Source organism: Mobula birostris, chromosome 21 (assembly GCF_030028105.1).
Source record: "Mobula birostris isolate sMobBir1 chromosome 21, sMobBir1.hap1, whole genome shotgun sequence".
Classification (NCBI taxonomy): Eukaryota; Metazoa; Chordata; class Chondrichthyes; order Myliobatiformes; family Myliobatidae; genus Mobula; species Mobula birostris.
The window spans coordinates 36460946-36487378 of record NC_092390.1 but is presented as its reverse complement, the minus strand read 5'-3'; the positions used below and the strand labels follow the sequence as shown (position 1 = coordinate 36487378).

General features: G+C 39.1%; 1 protein-coding gene across 1 annotated transcript; it reads left to right on the top strand.

The window, feature by feature from the left end:
- Nucleotides 1–4605: 4605 nt before the first annotated feature.
- Nucleotides 4606–9639, top strand: ppp1r3cb (protein phosphatase 1, regulatory subunit 3Cb). The gene is made up of 2 exons (XM_072239304.1): nt 4606–4713; nt 5576–9639. The coding sequence occupies exons 1-2, from the start codon at nt 4700–4702 to the stop codon at nt 6522–6524; spliced, it is 963 nt and encodes a 320-aa protein (XP_072095405.1). The 5' UTR covers nt 4606–4699; the 3' UTR covers nt 6525–9639.
- The last annotated feature ends 16794 nt before the right edge of the window (nt 9640–26433 follow it).

The window sequence follows — 26433 nt, the reverse complement described above, 5'->3', positions numbered from 1 at the left end:
GCCAACACCCAGGTGTGTTAAGCAGGAGGGAAGGAACAGATGATATAACTGATGATCCATTTACATTAGCAGAAATGGTGACAGCAATAAAGAGATCGAGACCAACCTCCCCAGGGAAAGATCTGATATGCTCTGTGATGCTAAAAAATCTAGGAGAAGGAGCGCTCTTGAAGTTGCTGCATTTTTATAACAGAGTGTGGGAGGAGGGAAGATTACCAAGTGCATGGAAAGAAGCAGTAGTAATTCCAATAAGGAAGCCTGGCAAGGATCTGTCAAAACCCACTAGCTACAGACCAATTGCATTAACATCAAGTATATGTAAGATAATGGAAAGGATGATAACAGAAAGGTTATCATATGAACTTGAGAAAAGGGGAATGCTGGCAAGTTATCAGAGTGGTTTTAGAAAGGGAAGGAATTCCATGGACTCAGTGATTATGTTAGAGACTGAAATAAGGAAGGACCAGGCAAATAGAGAGTCAGTAGTGGCAATGTTCTTTGACATTGAAAAAGCCTATGATATGATGTGAAAGGAAGGATTATTAATTAAACTGCACAAGATGGGGGTTGGTGGGAGAGTTTTTAATTGGATTAAAGATTTTTGGTTTGGTAGAAAAATTCAAGTTCGGATTGGATCAGAATTATCAAAACAGTACATAGTGGAAAATGGCACACCTCAAGGTAGTGTGATTACCCCATTACTTTTCATGATTATGATCAATGATGCCTTCACAAAGGTACCAGTGGATATAGGTAGGTCACTGTTTGCGGATGATGGGGCCTTGTGGAAAAGAGGCAGGAACATGGACCATATAATCAGGAAACTACAAGAAGCAATTGATGAAGTGGTGGAGTGGGGTTATGATTGGGGATGTAGATTTTCAGTAGACAAAACTCAATCTGTATTTTTTACCAGGAAAAGGGTTGAGGTAGGGAAGAAGTTAAGGATGTATGGGGTTGAATTAGAAAGGGTTGCATCATTTAAATTTCTGGGAGTTATATTTGATTCACGATTAACATGGGCAGACCATATCAGGAAAGTTGAGGAGAAATGTAAAAAAGTAATAAATGTGATGAGATGTTTGACTGGTAGGGAATGGGGAGTAAGTTGTTCAGCTTTGAAGAGAATGTATGTGGCTTTAGTAAGATGTGTATTGGATTATGGAAATATAGTATATGGATCAGCAGCTAGGTCTCTTATAAGGAAACTGGATGTGATTCAGGCTCAGGCCTTGAGAGTGTGCAGTGGGGCTTTTAAAACGTCACCAGTGTCAGCCCTACAGGTAGAAATGGGAATAATGCCTTTGGAACTAAGAAGGATGCAACTGATGGCAAACTACTGGGCTAACTTGCAGGGGCACAATGATTCTCACCCTACTAAAGGAGTGTTGCAGGAGTGCTGGGAAAATGGGAGGTTTCAGAGGGATACCTTTAGTCGGGTAGGGAATGATATCGCGAAAGAATGTGGAGTATTTGATATGAGGATAAGTCCTTCAGTAGTTTATCCGGTTGTAGCTCCATGGAAGCTTGTATGGACTGACATAGACTGGCATTTGTTAGAGGTAAAAAGGAAAGAAAGATATAAAACAGATTTGGTAAATGCATTTAACTGTCATGTGATGGAAAAGTATAGCGATTATACTCACATTTATACGGATGGTGCGAAGGAACCTGCAACAGGAGTGACAGGGTTTGGGGTGGTCATACCAGCAAAAGAAATTGGAATCAGCAGAAGAACATCCAATAAGTTAGGAGTGTTTACAGTGGAGGTGCTGGCGGTGTTGGTTGCGTTGCAATGGGTGCAGAAAGCCAGACAAGTCAAAGCATTGATATGTTCAGATTCATCCTCAGTTCTAGCAAGTTTAAGGTCTTTTCACACAAACAGTCGGCAAGATGTACTTTATGAAGTCCTTCAGTTAGTTACAAGAATTGTAAATCAGGGAGGTCAGGTAAAATTTCTATGGGTTCCAGCACATATAGGGGTGAAGGGGAATGAGAGGGTGGATGAGTTGGCAAAGAGGGCGTTAAAGAAAGAAAATGTGGAAATGCACATTAGTATCAGTAAAGCAGAGGTTAAGTGTGTAATCTGGGGAAAAAGTCAACCGAATGTGGCAAGAAAGATGGGACAGGGAGGGGAAAGGGAGGCATTTATATCAAATACAAAAGAGTGTTGCAGTTACTAGGGTAGGTAATGGAAACAGAAGAGAGGAAATTGTGTGGACTAGGTTAAGGCTGGGGCATTGTGCTTTAAACAAAACATTGAAAATGATAGGGAAACACCAGACAGGATTGTGTGAGGAATGTCAGGAAGAGGAGTCAGTAGAACATGTAGTTCTGAGTTGCAGGAAGTATGGGATACAGAGAGAGATGATGAGAAATAAATTAAGGGAGTTGGGGATGCAGGAATTCACATTAAAAGGGTTGCTGGGCATGGGTGAGAGAGCACAAGTCCAGGTACTTTTAGCATTTTTAAGGGGTACAGGGTTTTTTTTTATAGAATATGACGAATAAACAGGAATAGGATACTAGGATGGTCAAAGATGGGAGGGTGAAGTGTAGGTTTGTGTGTGTGTGTGTGTGTGTGATTGGGTGAAGGGATTTAGAATGTATGTCTAGTGCACATTCTGGAGCAGAGGGTGGCAGTAATGCACCATTAAGCTGGATGCCAACCGCCGTAAAACAAGATACAGACAGACAGACAGACAGGAACCAGCTACTCTTCCATAGATGGAGTAGGACTTAGGATGGGTGGGCAGGTAGTCTGTGAGGTAGAGTGCTCCTTCTGCCTCTTTGTATTCAAAATACTATTGTATACCATTCTGAATGCTTCTGGTCCATTTTGAAAAATCATGGGTTCTATGTATTTTAGCAATGCCAAAAGGAAATTTGTGAAGTAAATGAGAATTTGTTGGTTTGTTATGAAGTGGGTGGTCATGGTCTTGCCATGACCATGATTGTTCTTCGCAAATTTTTCTACAGAAGTGATTTGCCATTGCCTTCTTCTGGGCAATGACTGGGAAGGGTGGGGCGAGGTGACCCCAGCCATTGTAAATGCTCTTTAGAGACTGTCGGGCGTCAGTGGCCGCGTAACCAGGGTTAGAGAGAGGCACCAGCTCCTCATAGGACCATCCAGGGTTCTTGTGATCATGATCGGGCGGCTAGCTACACCTTCCCCAAGGATGAGTTGCAGACCAGCGGAGAGTAGGAATATCTTACACCGACATAGCTCCACTCCGCTGCCAAAACTTTTCGAATTGCTCCTGATATCATACGATCCGTCTGAACGGTTTAGAAGATAATACCCGGAACATTGTTAATCTTATCAGGTTCTACAGGCAGAGTAAAGAAATTATGGCAAGATTCAACACCCTACAGGATTTTGAGTGATATGCAGCTTATTCGACAAACTGATATTATTAGTATAGGATTTGTTTTTATAAATTTATGGTAAATCTAAAATCAAGAAATGTTAGAGATCGGTAGATAAAACAACATGTTTCAGGTCAAGAATACTTCTTCAGAAGTAGAAGAGTGAGAAAAACATGCGCGTTTTAAATTCCAGAGATGGGCGGACCCAGCACAGCTTGTGACAGTAAGTCGCAGAACAACGTTGTTAAGGTAACGATTACTTTAAAAGCCCACAGGTGAAGACAGTACAGTTTTGTTTTAAAAAATTGCAATGTTCCTCTATCTCGGTGTGATCCGAAGTGAAGTCTTCTCATTTACCTTGTGGGTTGGAGGGGAGAGAATCAGAATCCGGTTTATTATCACCGGCATGTGACGTGAAATTTGTTAATTTAGCAGCTCAATGCAATACATAATTTAGAAAAGAAAAAAAATAAATGAATAAATAAGTAAATCAATTATTGTATACGCATATTTAATAGATTAAAAATCGTGCAGAAGTTTAATAATATCAAAAAAGTGAGGCAGCGTCCAAAGATTCAATGTCCATTTAGGAATCATACGGCAGCTGTTCCTGAATCGCTGAGTGTGTGCCTTCAGGCTTCTGTACCTCCTACCTGATGGTAACAGTGAGAAAAGGGCATGCCCTGGGTGCTGGAGGTCCTTAATAATGGACGCCGTCTTTCTGAGACACCGCTCCCTGAAGATGTTCTGGGTACTTTGTAGGCTGGTGCCCAAGATGGAGCCGACTAAATTTACGACCTCTGCAGCTTCTTTCGGTCCTGTGCAGTAGCGCACCCCGCCCCCCGCCCTTACCAGACGGTGATGCAGCCCGTCGGAATGCTCTCCACGGTACATCTATATAAGTTTTTGAGGGAAGAGAGTGGATATGATCCTGTTTTATATCACACCACGCCGAAATTAACTATGCTAAATCTTGTGTGCTTCAAAATATTCAACATTATAGGTCACTGCATCTTTGGCTTCCCGTCATACTCGCTTTAGGATTTTCCTTTGCTTTTGATATCACTGTATGCCCTCCCAGCGGCACTTGAAAGATGTCATAAAGCCAAGGCAAAGCGGCAATCTGATTGGTAACAGCTGATCACGACCCGCCCTGCTATTGGCTGTAAGTTGCCACGTGATATCACGAAGGTGGAGCCATAGTATAAGGGTCCCTGTACAAGGGTGGTTTTGCTGAGTGACAGTGAAGACACGTGCTGGGAGGACTCGTACTTGACATTCGTAACTTTGCTATGATCTCGTTGTTAGTGAATGTCTTTGAATTACGCTGATGAGCTGCACAAGGTAATAATAACGTTCACAGATTCTCGGAATTGTTGTCTTTACTCACACAAAAGGAGTGTTATTCCAACAGAATTTCACAGTAATTCATAAACTGAAGAGATTCTGCAGATGCTGGAAATCCAAAACAACGCACACAAAATGCTGGTGGAACTTAACAGGTCGGGCAGCTTTGGAGAGGAATAAACAGTCGACCTTTCGGGCCGAGATCCTTCATCAGTTCAGATAAGGGGTCTCGGCCCGAAATGCCCCTGTCCGGAGATGCTGCCTAGCCCGCTGGCTTCCTCCAATATTTTGCTCAGGATTTCGCAGTAACGGATCGAGTGCGTACAGATTTTAAATTCGCATCGCAGATCAATATAAGAGCATCGGTTCATTTGCTAGTTTTTTCCCCCCGCAAATTTTGGCAATCGTCTGCTTTACTTCGGGCAGTGGGAAGCTGTTCATGAGGCTGGTCATGCTGTGCAAATTATATGCTATAAAAATTCAACCCACATATAGTTTGCGTGATATTTGACTATCTTGTACACATGCATGAATAACTAAAATCATCGTTCCCTAAGATTTCGGCTCACATAATGTTTAAGCGTTTTTAAAGGGAACTTTTGACATTGCGTCTCTCCAAGGGCACAGTCAATCTCCGTAATGAACATGAACGTCCATGTTCAAATAGCCGATATGTTAATCTAAATACCGTTTGAATACTTTTTTAAAAAATGCTGCGTGAGTTAATATCGTGCATGATACGGATTTGGCGTGTAGAAGCTCTCAAGCGATGCATGTTAATTATTTATTCTGGCTGTTAGACACAATAGTATGATGAGGCAATCAACAAATTCTGACCATGTTGAACTTCGTGTTTCAGGGTTTACCATACTTTCGACAACAGATCGCTCCCAGCTCTGTCTATTATGCCAGTCGATTTAGCCATGAGACTCTGCCTGGCACACTCCCCACCCATGAGGAATTTCCTCGGCCCTTACGAAGCTTGCAGAGGGTTAAACGCCGCCGGCAGGCTCAAGCCGCTGCGGCCCTGCATCAATGTGCGGGCGGGCGCTGATCCTTGCAAAGGCGCATGGGGCCACCACGACAGAGGCAAAAGGAAGAAAACGGTGGCGTTTGCGGACGACAAGGGCTTCGCGCTTACTGCAGTTCACATTTTCTCCGAATTTGACGACTCTCTCACTGAACTACAATTTGAACTGACGGATCTCGACAACGAAATCAAAGGACTGAACCACGAAGAAAGAAAGCCGCTGGTGCTGGACTTCCCGCAGCCATCCGCCGATTACTTGGATTTCCGAAATCGCCTCGCGAAGAATTTTGTCTGTCTGGAGAACTGTATTCTTCAGGATAAATTAATCTCGGGTACCGTCGCTGTGAGGAATCTTAGTTATCATAAAGTCGTTCAAATCCGAATTACGTTCGACACTTGGAAGAGTTATAAGGATGTGGACTGTACATTTGTAAACAATATTTATGGCTGTTCTGAAACAGACACCTTTTCTTTCGCTATTGAGCTGCCATCCTGCATACTGCCACATGAGAGAATCGAGTTTTGCGTCTCCTTTAAGAGTGGAGACCGAACCTACTGGGACAACAACGACGGCACGAATTACGGGATTGTTCACGCCGAATGGAAGTCGGATGGGATTCAGGCCCCGCTCGTCTTCGAAGACAAAGTGATGGCGAAGGCCTCCGAGAAGATGCAGACTCTAGAATGCGACCAGTACGGAAGCCCCCGAGCGTCGAGCGGCTTGGTTCCTGAGTGGCACAACTGGAGCAAGATCGAGTCGGCGCTTCCGTACTGGTGACCGATTATAGCGATGCTGTAGTGTTTGCTGGAGAGTTGCCTCAATTCCATATTAAAGTTATGAAAACCATAATGTGGATCTGTAGAATCCCTCTCCCCAATGAATAACTTCCATCTGTTAATGTTTTTAATTTGCTTCCACGTACTGCAGGAATATTCTCAAAATAGATTAGTGGCTGATCACACTTTGCACTTAATGTATCTAGAGCACCAAATATGGGTGATGAGTGCATAAGATGAGAATTTCTATTGGATCCCGTGGTGATAGACTGTAATTCTGGTGTTTTGTCGCTCTTAATGTTTGATCGATTTGAAAGCTGAACAATTCATAAAAGTGCAAATACAAATCGCAAAGGGGGAGGTGAAGCCCTTAAATAGTGAATCAAGATAGACTGGGGACTGTCAAGATAGTCCATGTTAGTGATGTAAGGAACTTGCCAGTAATGTTAGTAATCATATTTGTGTGATGAGCTATGGCAGTCTAAAATAGGCATTAACTAGAAACTCAATGCACTTTATAGAAAATTTGAGTGCCTTTTGTTCAGTGATTAGCGTTGCTAAATACTAAGTTGCTTTTACCAAGTCAGATTTAAAGCAGAGATAGAAAAAATAAGGTTTTGGACAAATCAACTGTCTTGGTTGAGTAGAAAAATGGGCAGTAAATTAATCCTTCCAATGTTTAGGACTTGCTTAGTTTAAGTTTTTGCAATGGCTATTTCTTTAAAGTAAAATCGAATTCTTTTTCTTCATACCAAAGGATGATTTTACATTTGGCTCACTAGATGATTGGGAGGGGAGCCTGAAAGCAGCTGTGGTTAGCACTAAGATATAGTAAAAATATTCTAAAGCATCTTTTGCTAGTTAATACAGAAGTGTTGCTTCTCATGAACATTCAGGTTTTTTTTTGCTCTGCTCTGTGACCTCCGTCAAACTTAACCTAGGTTTTAGGCAAGCGTTGTTTTGTGCTGGGAATCTGACAATCGGAGGTCTATTTCTAAATAACAATCTGCCCCTAAGTAGCAATGCTCTTAAATAGCCAAGATTGTAATCTTTTGCACTGTTTTCAAAATCCTGATTGTGGCACTGTATATTTTTCTAATTGTATGTACACAAAGCTGTGGTCCTCTTGGAAGAAATGCTCCTTCATATTGAAGGTTAAAAGTTAAACTTGGTTACAAATGGGTGGATAACAAGAATAAGATGTTTTCTGGAGGCAGCAATAGTATTTTGATTTGTTCAGAATATTAACCCAAGGCATACTACTTTCCCCCTATATCTTTTCCTTTTAGTGGCATTAGTATTGCCAGTGTGTGGGAAATGCCATTTAGTGCCTGTAAACTTATAGATTTAAAGTTTATCCTTTAAAGTTTAAGTCATTTAACCTTTTGATCAGTAATGTAACATGATACCATCTTGGATAAGGAAAAACTTTTGCCTCACTTTATCTAGATTATTTAGAAAAAGCTTGTAATTTTCTTTGTGTATTAGGGCATGAAGTGCTCTTAAATATCCATGGTATTTTTCTTTCACAACTTTAATGGGGAGTATATTCTAACTGGTACTTGTTTTCTTCAGGCAAACTGAAATCTTACAGTTCAAAGTAGACATTTTGTCAATTTGAATTCAGACTCTATTTCCACAATTTTCACAATATTTGCCTGTACAAATGCGTCTTTCTAAATATTTGAGCCTTTAATGCCTTCCTTTCAAGATCATTACTTTCATATTTTGCAAGTGTAAAGCACTTGTGCTCAGTAGAATTGTTTTTTTTTGTTGTCTTAGAGGCATGGATATATTCCTGAGTGGCTCTCTGTTCCTTGGCAATTGTGAGATCCAATCTGTTTAGGAGCAGTGCTCTTTATAATACCATGTGTGGCCAGGCATGTCAGTAATACCCGAAATTAATTAATCCATGCACCAAATTGCATGTCATCTTGGTATATTCATTGCAATACAAATTCATCCACTATCTGTTAAATGTACCAAATAGTTCTTTGTGCATGCTGCCCTCCACTCTGATAGTGGAACCAAATTTTTTGGAGGCAGATTTCAATCCTGTGAGAATTCAGCTTTCCAATATCAAACTTCAGGCAATAAATTTAGTTTAAATTTACAAACTATCATAATGGATTTTGGACCCTTGCCTCTCGATTTTAAGCACTACTCGGAAAGTTATGTTCAGTGTCCAACCTTGTAAATTGGAAACCTGTAAAACAAGTACCGAAGATAATGTTTTTTTATTTGTCTTACGCATGTTTTCTTTTCGTATTTTTCATGTGCTTCTAACTTCCTTATTTCATATCTTTTAGCAGTATCTTTCTGGATCAGATCCTTGGTAATCTATTCCTTTGATCAAATATCTTCATTGTTCGTGTTTACAACCTTGTAAAGACTGAAGTATTCTGATTAGTCAGATTATAACCCATTTTGCTGTTTTGCACTTTATCCAACTAATATGCCATTTGTATTCCTTGGTGACATCATTTCAGTAATACTTGTACACATTAATAGCTTGGGCTTTGTCTGAATCCAGTACCAGGCCTTTGAATTTAGTTGCCTATAGAAATTTCTCCCCAAGTTCCTTTCTAGACCATGATGAGTGCTGATGACTGACCTGATACCATCAATACTTAAGTTGCATTCGACAAGAAGCACTTCAATATCTTTGGTTGCAGCTTTTTTCTCAATTATTTATTTCTTTGCTAGTCAATGTGATTATGATATAATTTAAAATGTGAATGTAAACTGTCCCTACTGAATTCTGTAGATTATCAGAAGTGCTGAAGTGACATGTGAAACTGTCTAGAGTGGTTGAAACGGGCTCTAGAGTTGCTGAAATATTTTTCTACTGGGGGTTTTGTTGGTGAAAAGTAAGATTATTTAATGGCAAGGGACAATTTGAGGGGAATGTATATTTTTACTCAGTGCTCACTACTTTCCTGCACTATTTCTCCCCCCAGTGATGCTGCAGTCGATAGGGTAGAAATTTAAACACACTGGTTTTCAATGGTATTCAATTAAATTTTCAAGATTAATCCCATAAAAGTGAATTGTTTGAGTAAAACATACACCCTTCAGACTATCCCTTTTAAGAAAATGTTGTATAAAGAAAAATAAATGCTTTATATTGTTCAACTTCTTTGTCTGAGTGACATTTTGTGGGTAAAATATAATTCAGCGATTTTATGGTATTTTAAAATCTGGCAGCTGCTCATTTCCTGTGATTAGGTTTGAAACTAGGACAGGAGAGAAGTAATTTTATCAACTTTGGTGGACTAAGATTGGCAAAATAGTTCATTGTTCAAAGTGCTGACGCTGAAGTTAATTTGCAGAACATTATCCAGTGGCAGCCTTTGTATGCAAGACTTAACGAAAGGTACTGATTTTCTGAAAAGTGTCACTAGTTTGGCCATTTAAATAGATTTTTATTTTGATAACACTTGTTAAATTTAAAAAAAATGTGCAAGATTCTGGAACTTGACTACGCATTGACATTGACATGATTATTGGCCACACATGTATGTCTTCCAGGAGGTGATAGGTCTTGTGTATGATTCAGTACAGTGCATTTTGGCAGTATCGACAATAATCTTTCAGATGGATTTGATTACAGAGTGAAGGCAGCCCATGTCCAGTATACCATTTGGTGGGGGGTGGGGGGAGGAAAGGGAAGCCATTGGATTGTTAATACTATGCATTTTGAAATCATGAGAAGGATGCATACACAACACCTTAAAAAGACAGCAGCTTAAAGCTCTGTAAATATTATAAGAAATAGGAGCAGGAGTAGGCCATCTGGCCCATTGAGCCTGTTCTGCCATTTAATAAGATCATGGCTGATCTGGCCATGGATTCATCTCCACCTACCTGCCTTTTTCCCTACTACACAAAAATCTCCAACCAGAGGTTTGTTGGCAGAGAAGTGATTGAAAGCTGAACAATCTGCTATAGCTCCCTGTCCTTGTTGGCCTGAGATTTTTAGTACATCTTGATGCTTTTTTTTCCCGCCATTACATTTTCTGCTTGGACAGATTCCTATGAATAACTATGACTTTCAGAATGCAATAGATTCATCCATGTGCACGCATGAGTCTGCACTTTCCTCAGATCAGTGCACAAAGTTGCCTAGTTTGTTTTCAAAATCAATTCCTGTTTGCATTTACAACTTTTAAATGTGCTCTCGTCCAACCAGTGCTGTAGCGATCCCATTCTTCTTGGTACAGTGACCAGAGTTTTTAGAAGTACTCCATCTATTTAGAGATTTAATTTCTTAAATCTCATCCCAATTTTCCCACTATTTTAGTTTTGATAAATTTGGCACTGAAGTACATATTCCAGTTTACACTGGTATATAATTTGCATTTATGGACTTGTTTGTCAGTCTGTTTTCACCCCATTTTTTAAACTTGTAACATTAGTCCTTTTGTCACTGAAGTGTTGCTTTTTATTTTCCTTGCTTTTGTTAGCCTTTTAACCTATTAAACTGAAGAATTTAGAGAGTCTACAGTTGCTTTCTGTGTTTGCACAAACTTCTGATTTCCCCTTAAATTGGAATGATGCTGAAATTGATTTCAAATTCCAGTACAGAGTTACTAAAGTTCAAAGACTGCAGCCAAGTGAAATTGAAGAATAACTCCTTGGGAATCTAGGATACTGAGGAAGATGGCCTTTTCTGGTAAGGTATGTAGTTTTTTCCTGGAGTAACTACCTAAGCTCTTAAGTATTGCACATTAGCTCATATAGCTTGTCCAACCAATTTTCTGCATGTTACTGACTGAGAACTTAAAATGCCTGACTGAATTGCTGTCTGACTTTCTAGTACTTTGGTTTAACCAAAAATCTGCTGCCTAATGTCTGTGTTCCACATGTTATTGGGCAGTTTCTCCTTGGAGACAGGGGAAGAGTAGAGAAGATGAGACATAGCAAATTGCATCCCATCATGGCCAAAGAAGACCATTCACCTTTTGGAGCTTGGGAACAGAATTGACCAAATAAATTTGTCCCACTTTCTCCTGCTTCCCCCCCCCCCCCACCCCCTCATAGCTCTTAAATCTGCAGAAAGAATTATTATATTATTCTTAAGTATTATAGCAGAAACAACTGTTGGAATTGTGCACTTTATGCAATTGCAGGGCAATCTGGGCACTGCCAAACATTATTAAAATATCAGATTTTCTAGAAGCAGCAATTACTACTCCAAATGAATTCAAAAACTGCATACGGTATTTGCATGCAGTAAAGGGAAAGTAATGTTGAGTGAGGTTAAAGGGACATTAGTTCTATGAGAAAGTAACAGTAAAAAGTTGAATTGAATTTTTTTATTAATGATGCTATAAAAGCTACTCTCAAAACTAGGCAATCTCTGACCTGATTTATTCAGTGCCAGCCAGTACTAATGCATGTATTCAGCTGAAAGTTGGTGATCAACACAAGAGTTCTTTTACAAGTGGAAGGTAATGATCACATAGCCCAAGGTTGGGGAATATCTTTGTGCAATAAAACAGCACAGATGGTTGGGGAATGTTGAATGGGACATTGGCCTCTGTCTGTACGATATGCAAAACACAGCAGCTGCTAGAAATCTGTAAAGGTCTGGAAACAATCTATTTCTGTTTACAGAAATATTGGCTGACATGGTGAGTGTTTCTAGAATCTAGACTTTCTGTGAGTACTTTTTTGCCTTTTTTAAAAAATGAGCCTATTGATTCCTGAGCATGAAATCTGTGTATTTGCTGATGTGCTAACTAATTTTACACCTGGTCTAAAGGAGGGAATTAATTTAAAGCTAGGAAAAATTGTCAGATTTTCCTCTCTATATCCTTGAGGAGAACTAATGCTGTTGACTAAATGTTTGTGTTCCATCATGTTTATAACATTTCAAATTGTTAGTTCTTGTGATTTGTTGTAGAGGTGCAAATTGTTTATTAATGATCATTATGTTATTGTAAAACAGCACATAATTTTTCAGTCAACTAAGGGATAATTTAAACATTGTTGTTTTCCCCCGAATAATTGGGAGCTATGCCAATTATTGCAGGTAATTAGAATGGTATTGATGACAGCACCTTATTTACATTTGATAAGCACTTTTTTTTGTACATTTCCAGCGTTGATATCCTACTTCAATGGAATATTCAATGGCCCATCCATTGACCTGATAACCTGATTTATTTAAACTATGACACATGAGGAGATTGGAAAAGTTGAAGGTGAATAAAGAGAAAAGAGCATTTCTCTTTGGAAGACACAAAATGTTGCTTAATTGCCATTTACTTTATTAATAAAGTTTGAAACTAGTAATTTGAAATTGCTTGTTTAAGTCATTAATTCAGAGCCTTGTAGAGGGAATGAGGGTAATGTCAAGATTGCAATACTCGATTGCAGAAAGGGAAATAATGGATTGATGTGGCTTGCTTTCATAACAAAATGCTATTGCAGTATCTTAATCTGCACTGGGTAGGACTGTCTGGCAGATAGTTAAGAGTCTCTCTGACAGTTCGATGGCTTGCTAATGTTTAAGAAAAAATAACCAAGTCATAGTGCCTCATGTTTTCAGTAACAATCCTTTTGACCCTGATCATCTATGTATGGGTGGAAAAGAAAATTTGATGACCTGGAATCTGACATTCAAACACTAACACATCAGGGAGGGGGAGAGTTACCTGAATATATGCTTCAGGGGGCAGTCACACCTATTAAATTAATTGCCTCAAATTTGGCCTGTGGTCAGGGAGAAGTGGGTGTGATTGCAAATGAAGCAGTTGAGGGGTCAGAGGTAGTGCTGGAGGAGCCTCAGCCATTGAACTTGTCCAACAGGTCTGAGATTGGAACTTCCTGTGTGAATGTGAGTGGGGGCGGGGTGCGGGAAAGATGGGCAAACTAACTGGCTGTGCATCTTTCTTGTAGCAATGGTTTAGAGGTGAGAGAAATGATGTAATTGGGGATGGAATAGTCAACAGACTAGACAATTCTCTGCAATGATTGAGTCCTGAAGGCAGTGTCACCTGCCTGATGCCTCAGTTTAGAATATCTAATTTAACCTGCAGGAGTTTACTGAATGGAAGGGGGAAGATCTGGTTGTCCACGTGGATACCAATGATCTAAGTAGAACAAGGAAACAGGTCCTGCTGAGGGAATTTGAAAATCAAAAATGTAAAACCTGAGCCCTATGCATATTGGTGCAGGATCAGTAAGTTTATGGAGCTATCTCAAAGATTAGTGTGGAGGAAGTAGGTTTTAATTAATGGGACATGGCATTAGTATTGTGGAAGGAGGGAGCTGTTCTGATGGGACAGGCTCTAGTTGACCCCATGCTAAGACCAAGGTCCTGACAAATAGCATACAGTGGCATGCAAAAGTTTGGGCACCCTGGCCAAAATTTCAGTTACTGTGAATAGCTAAGCGAGTAAAAGATGAACTGATTTCCAAAAGGCATAAAGTTAAAGATGACATATTTCTTTAATATTTTAAGCAAGAAAACTTTTTTATTTCCATCTTTTACAGTTTCAAAATAACAAAAAAGGAAAAGGGCCTGAAGCAAAAGTTTGGGCACCCTGCATGGTGGTACTTACTAACACCCCCTTTGGCAAGTATCACAGCTCGTAAACGCTTTCTGTAGCCAGCTAAGAGTCTTTCAGTTCTTCTTTAGGGGATTTTCTCCCATTCTTCCTTGCAAAAAGCTTCTAATTCTGTGAGATTCTTGGGCCGTCTTGCATGCACTGCTCTTTTGAGGTCTATCCATGGATTCTCAATGATGTTTAGGTCGGGGGACTGTGAGGGCCATGGCAAATCCTTCAGCTTGCACCTCTTGAGGTAGTCCATTGTGGATTTTGAGGTGTGTTTAGGTTCATTATCCTGTTGTAGAAGCCATCCTCTTTTCACCTTTGGCTTTTTTACAGATGGTGTGAAGCTTGCTTCCAGAAATTGCTGGTATTTAATTGAATTCATTCTTCCCGCTACCAGTAAATGTTCCCCGTGCCACTGGCTGCAACACAAGCCCAAAGCATGATCGATCCACCCCAGTGCTTAACAGTTGGAGAGGGGTTCTTTTCATGAAATTCTGCACCCTTTTTTTCTCTAAACACATCTTTGCTCATTGCGGCCAAAAAGTTCCATTTTAACTTCATCAGTTCGCACGACTTGTTTCTAAAATGCATCAGGCTTGTTTAGATGTTCCTTTGAACCTTTTGAATAGAACTTTTTCACAGCTGGGAACTAAATATGCAAGTGTATACATCCTATCAATAAAACAGTTATGTGACAGGCGGAGCGGGACTGTTTTTTGAAAAAAGGAATCAAATCCTTGGGGAGGGGGAGAAAGTGACATCGGATCAGAAGATGTAGAATCCTTGTGGTTAGAGTTAACTTGTAGGGGTCTAAAGACCCTGATAGGAGTTGTACTCTGGCCTCCAAACAGTCACTAGGGTAGGGGTACACATTACATTAGAAGATTGTCTGTTACAAGGCCTTGCTATGGTATAAGAGCCATAGGGGACTTCAATATGCAGGTAGATTGAGTATCCAGTTGGCACTTGATCACAAGAGAAAGAATTTATAGATTTCCTATCAGATGATTTTTTATATATAAAAGCAGCTTGTGATTGAGCCCACTAGGGTAAAGGCATTTCTGCATATGATTTTATGCAATAAGATAAATTTTATTAGGGAGCTTAAGGTAAATGAACACCCCCCCGCCCTCTTTTCCCCCCCCCCCCGAGGCAGTGATCATATTATGATAGAATTGACCCTGCAGTTTGAGCGAAGCCAAAATCACATGAGGCTGCTAAACAAGATGCGAGCCCATAGTCTTACAGGAAAGGCACTAGCATGGATAGATGATTGGTTGATTGGGAAGCATGCCTAATATTGTATAGTCATAGGTTGACTATAATGTTAAAACTCTCTCGGGCTTTGAAGGTTCAACTACCATGCTGAGAGCATCAGGTACTGCAGAAAATTGGGACATGAAGGCAAGGTAGGCCATACTTGGCTCTATTTAGCTTTAACATTTCAGGATGTTTTTCCCCCACTTCTTGACCTACCCTACCAGACTAGAGTCTACAGTATGCACCTGCTCTCTTAGACCCTGAGGCATCCTGAAACAATTAGTTAGCAAACTACATTCCTTTAATGCAAGTTGACAGAGAGATGTTGCAATTAGGAGTTTGGGGCAGAGAGATTACATGTCTTCTGATCAACATTAAGCTTCCAGGTGTCTGTTTTGTGGCTCCCAGGCAAATTTTATGAAGCATGAAGCATTTATTCCACTAAAAACTTAAACAATGGGTGTCTTGTTGATTTGACACCACATTGCACCTCTTGCATTCTTTCCCATCTGTTGCATAATTACATTTTTATTAGCTCTTTCATGAACCTGTTTGACCCAGCATTGTCCTTTGGCTGTGGGATAGGTCGAAAATCCAAATTAGATTTCACCCAGTCAGCCCTTGGGTAGATGCTGCCTCCTTTGGATTTGCTTTGTATCTTGCTTACTTAAGCAAAGGTTATTCACCTTTGTTTTGTACTTAACCTCTTGCTTGGGTTATTGGCATTTTTTTGGACTTAAATGATTAAGTGAGAAGTTGGATCTTAATATGTCAGTGCTTGAATTGCATTTTTTCTTCTGCTCTAAAGTGCTGACTCATTGAGCAAGTGATTCTAGATGATCATTAAGCATTTTCTCATCAGAAATGTATTGACTGAAATAAAACTCAAAGCATTGATTGCGGTAATTTTGCTGTTAAGTAACTTTAAATATAAAACATTTGTGTGTTATAATTTTAATCATTCAATGCATGCAATGATATTTAAACATTTGGTCCGTATTGCAACTAAATCTCCTATGTTTTGATAGTTTTGTTTAGACTCTGACATTTCAAACTATAAATAGCAATTATTTCCATTTCTCCAGATGCCACGAAGAGCCATTCCACAAATAGTTTAAACCCTTACATGGAATTTTTTTTTTAAAGAAACTAGTTTGTTAAAGAATTTAATAGTATATCCTTTACCATACATTTTATTTTCTATGTACCTGCCAGTGAAATTTTTAAACACATGTCTCCAATCCAATCACCACATTAGGTCTACAATGGATGCAACCTCACTGGACTTGACCTTGGATCACCTGGACAATGGTAACACCTGTAGCAGGCTGTTGTTCATTGACTACAACTGAGTGTTGAACACAATAACAACCTCAGTTCTATTCAACAAGCTCCAAGCCTGGGTCTTTGTATCTCCCTCTGCAACTGGATCCTTGACTTCATCACCGGGAGACTACAGTCTCTGCAGATCAGAATATCATCTCCTCCTCGCTGACAATCAACACTGGTACACCTCAAGTATGCGTGCTTTGCCCACTACTCTACTCTCTCTACGCCCATGACAGTGTGGCTAGACACAGCTCAAAGACAATCTATAAATTTGCTAACAACACAACTTTTGGCATAATTTCAGATGGTGACAAGGAGGCCTACAGAAGTGCACTCAACATCAGTAAGACTAAGGAATTGATTGTGGAGTTGAGGGAACACACATTAATCCTCTCAAAGGATCAGCAGTTTCAAGTTCCGGGGTGTCAACGTCTCTGAAGATTTATCCTAGTCCCAGCTTATTGATGCAAATACAAAATGACAGTATTCCATTAGGAGTTTGAGGAGGCTTGTCACTAAAGACGCTTGCAAATTTGTACAGATGCAGTGGAGAGCATTCTAACTGGTTGCATCACCGTCTGGTATGGAGGGACACTGCACTGGATTGGAAAAAGCTGCAGGAAGTTGTAAACTCAGCCAGCTCCATCATAAGCATTGGTCTGCCCAGGACAGGGGATACCTTCAAAAGGAAACGCCTCTAAAAGGTAGCAAAACCCATCACCAGCATTTTGGACTTGCTGTTTTCTCATTGCTACCATCAAGCAGGAGGTACAAGAGCCTGAAGACATACACTCAGTGTTTCAGGCAAAGCTCTTTCGCTATCAGATTTCTGAATGGACAATGAATCCATGAACGCTACCTCAGTTTTTCCCCTCTTTTTGTACTTTATTAAATATATATTTTATATGTACTTTAATCTGGTATTTTTTGTTGTTTTGGGGCAGCACGGCATGGCAATGCTAATTTCACGACGTATACCAACGGTATGAAACTTGATTCTGATTGTGGAAGCAATTGGAAGAAATACTGTACATGCCTACCCATTCCCCTTCCAACCTAGATTTCTAGTTATTGAAGACCTGAGATTGCGTATGCTGCAATCTAGAGCAAATAAAATGGCTGAAGGAACTCGGCAGATTGCACGGTATCTGTGGAAGCAGGCAGATGGCTGACATTTTTGCATCATGACTCTGCATCTATAGACTAATTGAAGTCCATTAAAATTTATGAATTGACATGTATAATATAATATCTGTAATTAAATCATCCCAGAGTGATTAATTTCTGCTTGTTGATCTTGACAGTCTTGTAGCATTTTCAACAAATTAAGTTACCTGTGTAACGGAAGTTAATGACAAACATAAATCAAATAATGGATGTCAAAACCAAGTGTTAACAATTTCTGTGCAGAATGAGTGTTCCCTCTTCAGTTTAAAGCTCTGTATTTGAACGTCCTTAGAGATGGCCTTTTGAAAAGAAATATTCTTCGCATCAGCATAAACCTTGTTGAAAGCTTGTATTCTATGGACTCAAATGTTGAATTAGCTTGGATTAAAATTAATTTATCACCTATTGCCAGTTTCCTTTCAAGAGCTGGCAGTGAACCACCATCTTGTACCACTGCATTCTGCTGTTGAAAGTACTCCCCAGTGCAGAATTAGAATTTTGCAACAAGGAGGGTCGATGACACTCCCAAGATAAGGATGATGCATGATGGTTGGTTCATCAGTAACATGAACTTAACCAGTGTGGTTGAAATAGTTGGTAAGTTAGCCTGATTTTTGGCATTCTAGATGTTGCTGAGTGTTTCCAGCATTTTGTTTTTAACTTGACTTTCTGGTAGTGGCAGTATTTTGCTTTTGCATTTTAATTTAAGTTCTGGGAATGGGAATAGCCAAATTCTGTTCAGTTCTTCCTGTAAATCAAGACTTTTCAAATGTTTTTAATTTAACCAACTTTAATCTTTTACCTGTGAATCCTCATGCCATTTGTAATTAAAAACGAATGCCTAAAGTTGAACTTGTTTTAAAGCTATAGTAGTTTTGAGCTGCAATGTCTTTTTTTTTCAAGAAATACTTCACTGTCCATTACGTATTTTTTTACATTGAGTTATTGTTTTGGTATCAGACTTCAGGAGGAGAGGAAATAAAAGTAGAAGGAAACCAGGAACATATTTAATGTTTCACTCAATTGTGGATCTAAATTTCAAAGTTTTAAAATTTGATTATTTTAAGAATTTTAGTTGTTTACTTTATGTCTATCATCGAGGGGCATGCATCATGAAAGTAACATGACTACATTTCATAGTCAGACAAGAGCATGATTGAAATCTGGGTGATGCTAGCAACAATTTAATGATTTTGAAGCTATAGGAAATGCAACAAATTGAGTTTAAGGGAATTGGATCTCATTAAGTTTGTTAAATATTAAACTCCAGCTGAGGATAAAGCATAATTTAATATCCCTAAACTACAGTAAACATCTCTGTATTTGGGACTTGAACTGCATCACTACCAACTTTATGAAACTTGCATAGGATGTGAACAGGTAAGGCCTTGTATTCCTCGCTTCTAATTGACATTGGGCAGGTGGCAATGGGTTGAATTTTTAGCTGTATTGCTGCAAACACCCTGTGAATAATGGCAGTGTCAATACATTTTCTTGTACATTATGGAATTATTTGTTGAAGAATATTTGATTATGATAAGAAGTTGCCTTGTGTCGATGATCAAAGTTCTGTGCTAAATGAGATGGTCTAAATTTGACAGCAAGCATGAAAGGATGGCACTAGTTTATGAAAAGAGGGAGGAAATAAATAACCATTGTTTCTCATCTCTAACTCCTACGTGCTTAAATTTGCTATGAAGTGGACAGGAAACAAAGGTTGACTTGTGTACAGTGAAATGGCAAGGCTAAGCAAAGCAGGAAAGAAAAGAGTTTTCCTACAGTCTGGAAGAAATGGACTAGAATAATTTCATATGGCATCCAGCAATTTGCACTTGTTTATTAATTATAAGGAGGCTTCCAATTAAAATTCCTTCCTTTATTCATGATATAATTTTGACCAATCAGTGCTATTACTGATTTAATCAGCTTTAGCACTGCTATTATTCTCTTAATTGGTAAATATTTTCAATTTCTATTAAATATATAAAATGTACTGAGTCCCCAAGGAGTACATTTTCTGCCTAGTAAAGAACGGGTGCATTAGAATGCTGAGGACAATAGATGGATTAAGTGATGGGAAGATTTCTTGAGATACAGCATAGAATAGGCCCTTGGAGCCACATCGCCCAGCAAACCCCAGTTTAATCCTAGCCTAATCACAAAACAATTTACAATGCCCAATTAACCTACCAACCAGTATGTTTTTGGATTTGGGAGGAAACAAACACCCGGAGGGACCCCACCCAGCCACAGGGAGAACATACAGACCCCTTGCCAGTTGATGAGTTCTGGGGGAAGCTGTCCAAAGTAAAATCTGTGAGCACAGGGCAGTTGAGATTCAGAGAGCTCTGTCAGTTGATGAAGCTGCTTTTGGTGCTGCCAAATTTTAATTGTGATGTAGAAAGGGCATTCAGCATGGTGCGTCACATTAAGACAGAATTCAGAAGTCAGCTGTCTCACAAAACACTTGTGAATCTGATGTCTTGCAAAATTAACAAATTCATTGACACAGACTGCTATGGGGTTGGGAATTCCAGCTGAGACCTCCCTGAAATGAGTTTTCGTCTGACCTCCCTGAAATGAGTGGGATGTCTGGGTTTGGGGAGGTGGTGGTGGTGGTGGTGGTGGTGGTGGTGGTGCATGAGGATGAGATCAGCAAAATCATTTTATCTGACCTCCTCCATGCTAGTGCATATGTCATGCCTACCACCAATAGATTTGTCTACAAGGGTTGGTCATTATCATGTAATAGAATTGTCATTAGATTATGTAATCAAACATCCACTATTTATTGTTGAAAGCAACTATGCTGCAAAATTTCGTGATTCAATTTGAGTGGTATAACCTTCATTTTCTGCTTTTTGCCTTGAAATGGGATACAAGATAGTTTCATCCCTGGAACAGCTAAGAAGTTTCCATTTGGAATAGAACTATTATTGAGTTGAAGGATTTAAATAAATAAATAAATCATGTAGCATATTTTAGTATGGAGTTCATTTCATTTGCCTTTATGCTGTAACTTTGTCACATACCCTTGCTGCTCAGTCCGACACATTAATTAAAATCCCTTGGAGAATCTGGAGATTGGTGTTTTAAAGTTATCTCTGCACTTAGTAAGCTGCTGTTCAGATAATGTGGATTGTTTCTGAAACATTGCAAATGCACGTTCTGCTGAAATGGCAGAGGAGAAAATAAAGAATGTAATGCAGTCAGTCTGCACCCCTAATGGAGTGGCATGAGCCCAGGCAAGCATACCAGCTGACTGTACAAACCCAGTGCCATGTCACCATGGCCTTATTTACAAATGTGCTTCATCTGGGTGCACTGCTTGTACCACAGGCACAATACTTTGCAGGCTGGTCAAATTCCACACTTTTATTTGCCCATGCTTCCCTTGCATGTTGTGGAAAGGTTATCTCCAATAATTGTTAAACATGCAGATTATACTTTTATCTAAGAAACAACTGATATACTATTCAGCTTTTGCATTTTCCCAAAATAGTCATAACAGTCTGAAATGTTATCAGATTTTACGCAATTGACTCATTTCTGAAGCATAGGAATTGTTACTTATCTCTGGCTTTGTCAAGATGTGATCTAGAGATACAATGGTATTCAGTAAAGGCTTTTTATGATGCAGGTCTGCCACTGGTGTTGGCTGTATTTCCCCTAAATGGAATATGGGTGTGCATACTCAATGAAAGAACTGCAAAGTAATTTGAATGCATGGGACAGCAACACATTGCAGTGTAGTTGCAATCTGAAATGTAAACAAATTTGCCACATGATAAATTCACCTTTAAATTGAGCACTTGGGCAAGGTGGAACCTATGTGTACATTTTGCCAGATCTTCTGTGTAGTAATAGATGCTAATGACTAAATTAACTCTTTAATTTAATTAGCTCCTTCAGTTTAACTGATTAGTTCATTTAATAAAATGTCTTTTTCAATGAACTGAAGTGAGCTACAGGAGTTTAAGGAACAGTAAAAATCTTAACACTTCCCATCAACATTACTAGTAATCTGCAAGATGTGACTTGAGTTTATTAAAATATATAGATTTGATTTCACTAAAAGCATTGGTCTCTGTGCGTATGATGTAATTGCAAACTTCTTGCTTGTCTGCCTTTACAACTTCAGTATTTTCTAATAACAAACATCTATTCACAGAAAGTACCTGCAATGCAAACTCATGCCATCATAAACTTAAAATTGATGGTGGTACTTTCAGTTGGGCAGAATCTAAAGATGTGCACTAAATTTACTGTACTCGACTAGAATTTCTATTTGCTGTTTGTGAAAGATATTGTAAAGCTGTTTGTATAATTTGATAAGAGGCATATGCACTGTGGAATCTATTTTAAAGATTATTTTCTTAGCTATTCTAAATATTCTGCATCTGTTGGTTACAATTTACAATTTGTTTTTTTTTGCCAAGATCATTGAATTAAATTAAACCTAATCCATTCTGGCTGGATTACATTTATTCCGGAGTTGTATTTAATTATTAAGGTGCTGCATTTTAAGTTTCAGTTTTGGGAAACTTAAATAATGGCTCGTGAACTACAATATGCACTTCTTTGCCAACTGCCTGTGTCCTTGGATTTAATTCTTCTACCATTACCCTATGATTGATTACTTTTACACATTCCTAACTATTTCCTTCCTGGTGTTGTTTTGACTCTGTATGAATCAATTGGAGGTTGTACTTTTAGTTGTGTACATACCAGGGAAGGTGAAACTGCATTGCCAAAAATGAAGTTTTGGGTTGGTATTTGAAATAGATTGTTATTTTTATATAAAGGCAATTTCTGCTGTGGCAAATAGATACCATGTTGAAGGGACACTTAATTTGCTTATTCATTGACATGGGAACATTTGATAAAATTTACCTGTTAAGTCCATCTTGTGTTTAATTCAAGTTTACATTGCTTTCAACTTTGATGGTGAAGAATTGTGGAGAGCTGAATACAGGCATTTGGTGTCAAGTGTATTTGTTTTCAAATACAATATTGCTGATTTTATACTTGAATAACTTTGACCTGATTAGTAAAATCTGTTTGTATTTCAGGGTTTAGATTTTGTTTCAGGATTCTTTTCCTCTTCAGACTTTCTAAAGCAATATTCTTGTTGTGGCTCCTGTCTCATTTTGGTCTTGTTTATTGTGCTTCTTGAAGATGGAGGAGTTTTCAAAAAGTAACCAGCTTGTTTTAATTCATCAAGTTAAAAATTTAATACTGAAATCTGAAGTTTACACTCTTGCTCTTAACAATTTATTTTGGCTATTGTGGGAAGAATTGAATTTTCAAATTTGAAAATCTATGTTTTTACATCCAAAATAGTATTTTAGCATCCGTTTTGGAGCTGCTGCATTATTTCAATTATTCACCTTGAATATTATAAAGTTCAAATAAGACACAGTTTAAGTCTTTTCCCAAAAGAGTACCCAATTGTTACTGTACCAGTTTTATATACAGTATTCCCAAGGCATGGTTTGGGGAAATCCCAGGGCTGTGTTTTCATTAAATTTTAACACTTTAATTCCCAAAAATATCTTGAATACTGTAAAACTTTTTCCTGTGTGAAACTAGTGGAAGAGATGTCATTTGTGTGAGGTAAGAATGATAGTGCTGGGCTGGTGGAAAATGGAAGGGTGTGAGTGGTGGCATTGTGAGGGGTGGGGGGAAATTCCCAGTCAAGGATTGAAAATGTATCCCAGTAGTTAAATGTGTCATCCCTCAGCTGGAAGGCCGAAGAAGCGCTATAAGGATCAGATGAAGAATGCTTTAAGGAAATGCAAGATCAGACCAGAGGACCTGGAGGAGGTTGCTGCTGACCGTACCACTTGGCGACAGCTGTGTAGGGACAGGGTTCATATTCTGGAGGTGGAGAGAACAACCAGAAGACAGCAGAAGAGAGCCAGGAGAAATGCAGCCATGGTTGCCACCACTACCACCACCACTACTACATATACATGTCCCACCTGCAATACAGCTTGTGGGTCCAGGATAGGACTGTATAGTCATCAAAGATCTCACCATTAAAGGAGTGGACGTCGTCATCGGATTTCGATGGACAACCGAAGAGAAGACTACAACTTTTGAACTTCAAGTCCAAGCCCAGAACTTTGATTGTCATGCTACCGGCAAGAACTAAATTGAGAATAGACAATAAAATTAAATTTTAACTTCTTCCTGAGGCAGTGAATAGAATTGAGTACTTGGTTCATTGGAATAAGACTCTGATGCCAAAAAGAGGATGAAAGTAATTGCAAAGTCCATTTCCTACTGCATTTTAAATTTAATTGAATCTTATTTGCTATATAATTTGTATTTCATTTTAAATCATAATGAGCTTGGAGAAAAAATAATGTATGGAATTAGGGTGTTTTATGAAGAGAAATGTTAACACTGTACTGAAATTTTTTTTTCGCTGAAAGGATTGATCTGAAACATTAACTCTATCTCTGACATGCCAAGTATTTCTAGCACTTTTACTTGTCCTTTCAGATTCCCTGCATCTGCATTTTGTTTGTTTGTTTCATATTGTTTGTATTTACCTGTGCTTTGCATCTAATTTTCTGTCACAGGAAATAACTTATGAGAATTGTGTGCACACTTGGCAACACCAGTCACATATTTAAGATATATATTTTTAAAAAAAAACTTTCCATGCTGGGATGTGCCTCAGTTTTGTGGTTTGGCTCTTTAATAGCTCCATACAATCCAAATTGATCGGCCTAGTTTTGCAGTTAGTGGTGAGTTGGCTTTGCTACCAACGATTCGGAATATCCCACTTGCTTTCAGCAATGCTACATGTACACTTAGAATTAGTGTGTTTCCCCCTTCCAAGTCCTTTTGGCTATCAAAGTGATATCACATTGAGTGGTTGAGTATGAACTGTTAATAAAATTAGAAAACAATTTGCTGTTAAGATGCTTTTAAGTTTTGCTAAAATGCTTACTGTTAAAGGTGTTATGAAACTTGTTTTAATATCTTCAATGGGTTCTATTTTTAGCTTCTATTTACAGTGGATTTTGGTTGATTTGGACACATCAGGACAAGTACATTATGGCCCAATTAAGTGGCTGTCTGAATTAGCTGAAGTTTCATGGAAATATTCAAAAATCTAGCTATTGTCAGGCAAAATCTAAAATCTAGATTAGATACGAGATGGGAGGCATTGATCGTGTGGATAGTCGGAGGCTTTTTCCCAGGGCTGAAATGAGGACACAGGTTTAAGGTGCTGGGGAATAGGTACAGAGGAGATGTCAGGGGTAAGTTTTTTATGCAGAGAGTGGTGAGTGCATGGAATGGGCTGCCGGCAATGGTAGTGGAGGCGGATACGATAGGGTCTTTTAAGAGACTTTTGGATAGGTGCCCGGAGTTTAGGAAAGTAGAGGGCTATAGGTAAACCTAGTAATTTCTAAGGTAGGGACATGTTCGGCACAACTTTGTGGACCGAAGGGCCTGTATTGTGCTGTAGGTTTTCTATGTTTGTATATTTTAGAGAGTCATAGGAAAGTACAGCACAGTAACAGGTCCTTCAGCCTGTTTCCTTATCATTTGTAATCTTTCATTACAACTCAGCTCTACTGTTCCTGGCTACGCCCTTGCAAATGCTCTCTGTATTCTTTCAACCTTATTTACATGTTTCCTGTAGGTGGGTGACCAAAACTGCACACAATACTCCAAACTAGCCTCACCAATGTCTTGTGCAACTTCAACATAACACCTCATCTCCTGTACTCAGTACTTCGATTTATGAAGGCCAATGTCCCAGAAGATTTTTTTGTGACCCCATCTACCTGTGCTGCCACTTTCAAAGAATTCTGGACCTGTGTTCCCAGTTCCTTTATTCTACTGCACTCCTCAGCGCCCTACCATTCATTGTGTAAGACCTATGCTGGATGATCCTACTGTAGTGCAACAATTTACACTTTTCTGCATTAAATTCCATCTGCCAGTTTTTTTCAGCTGGTCCAGGTCCAGCTGCAAGCTCAGCGAGAAAGGCTGTCAGTTCACTACACCCCCAAATTTGGTGCCATCTGCAAACTTGCTGATCCAGTTAACTACATTGTCATCTGTTGTTGATTTAGATGGCAAACACCAATATCTTTAGCACCGATCCCTGTTGCACTCCACTGGTCCCAGGCCTCCAGTTAGAGGCAACTGTCTATTATTACTCTCTGGCTTCATCCACAGAGCCAATGTCTACCTCCTCTTCAATGCCAAGCAACTGAGCCTTCATGACCAACCTCCCATGTGGGACTCTGTCAAATGCTTTGCAAAAGACCATGTAGACAGCATCCAACTTGCCTTCAACAACTTTCCTGGTACCTTCCTCAAAGCTCTAAGATTGCTTAGACATGACCTACCCCACACAAAGCAATTCTGACTATCCCTAATAAGTCGCTGTCTATTCAAATACTCATATCCGGTCCCTTAGGATGTATTCCCATAACCTTCCCACTACTGCTATTAAACCCACTGGTTTATAATTTCCTGGATTAATTTTAGAGCCTTTCTTAGACAACAGAAAAACATTAGCTCTCCTCCAATTCTGATACTTCAACTTTTGCAAAGGAT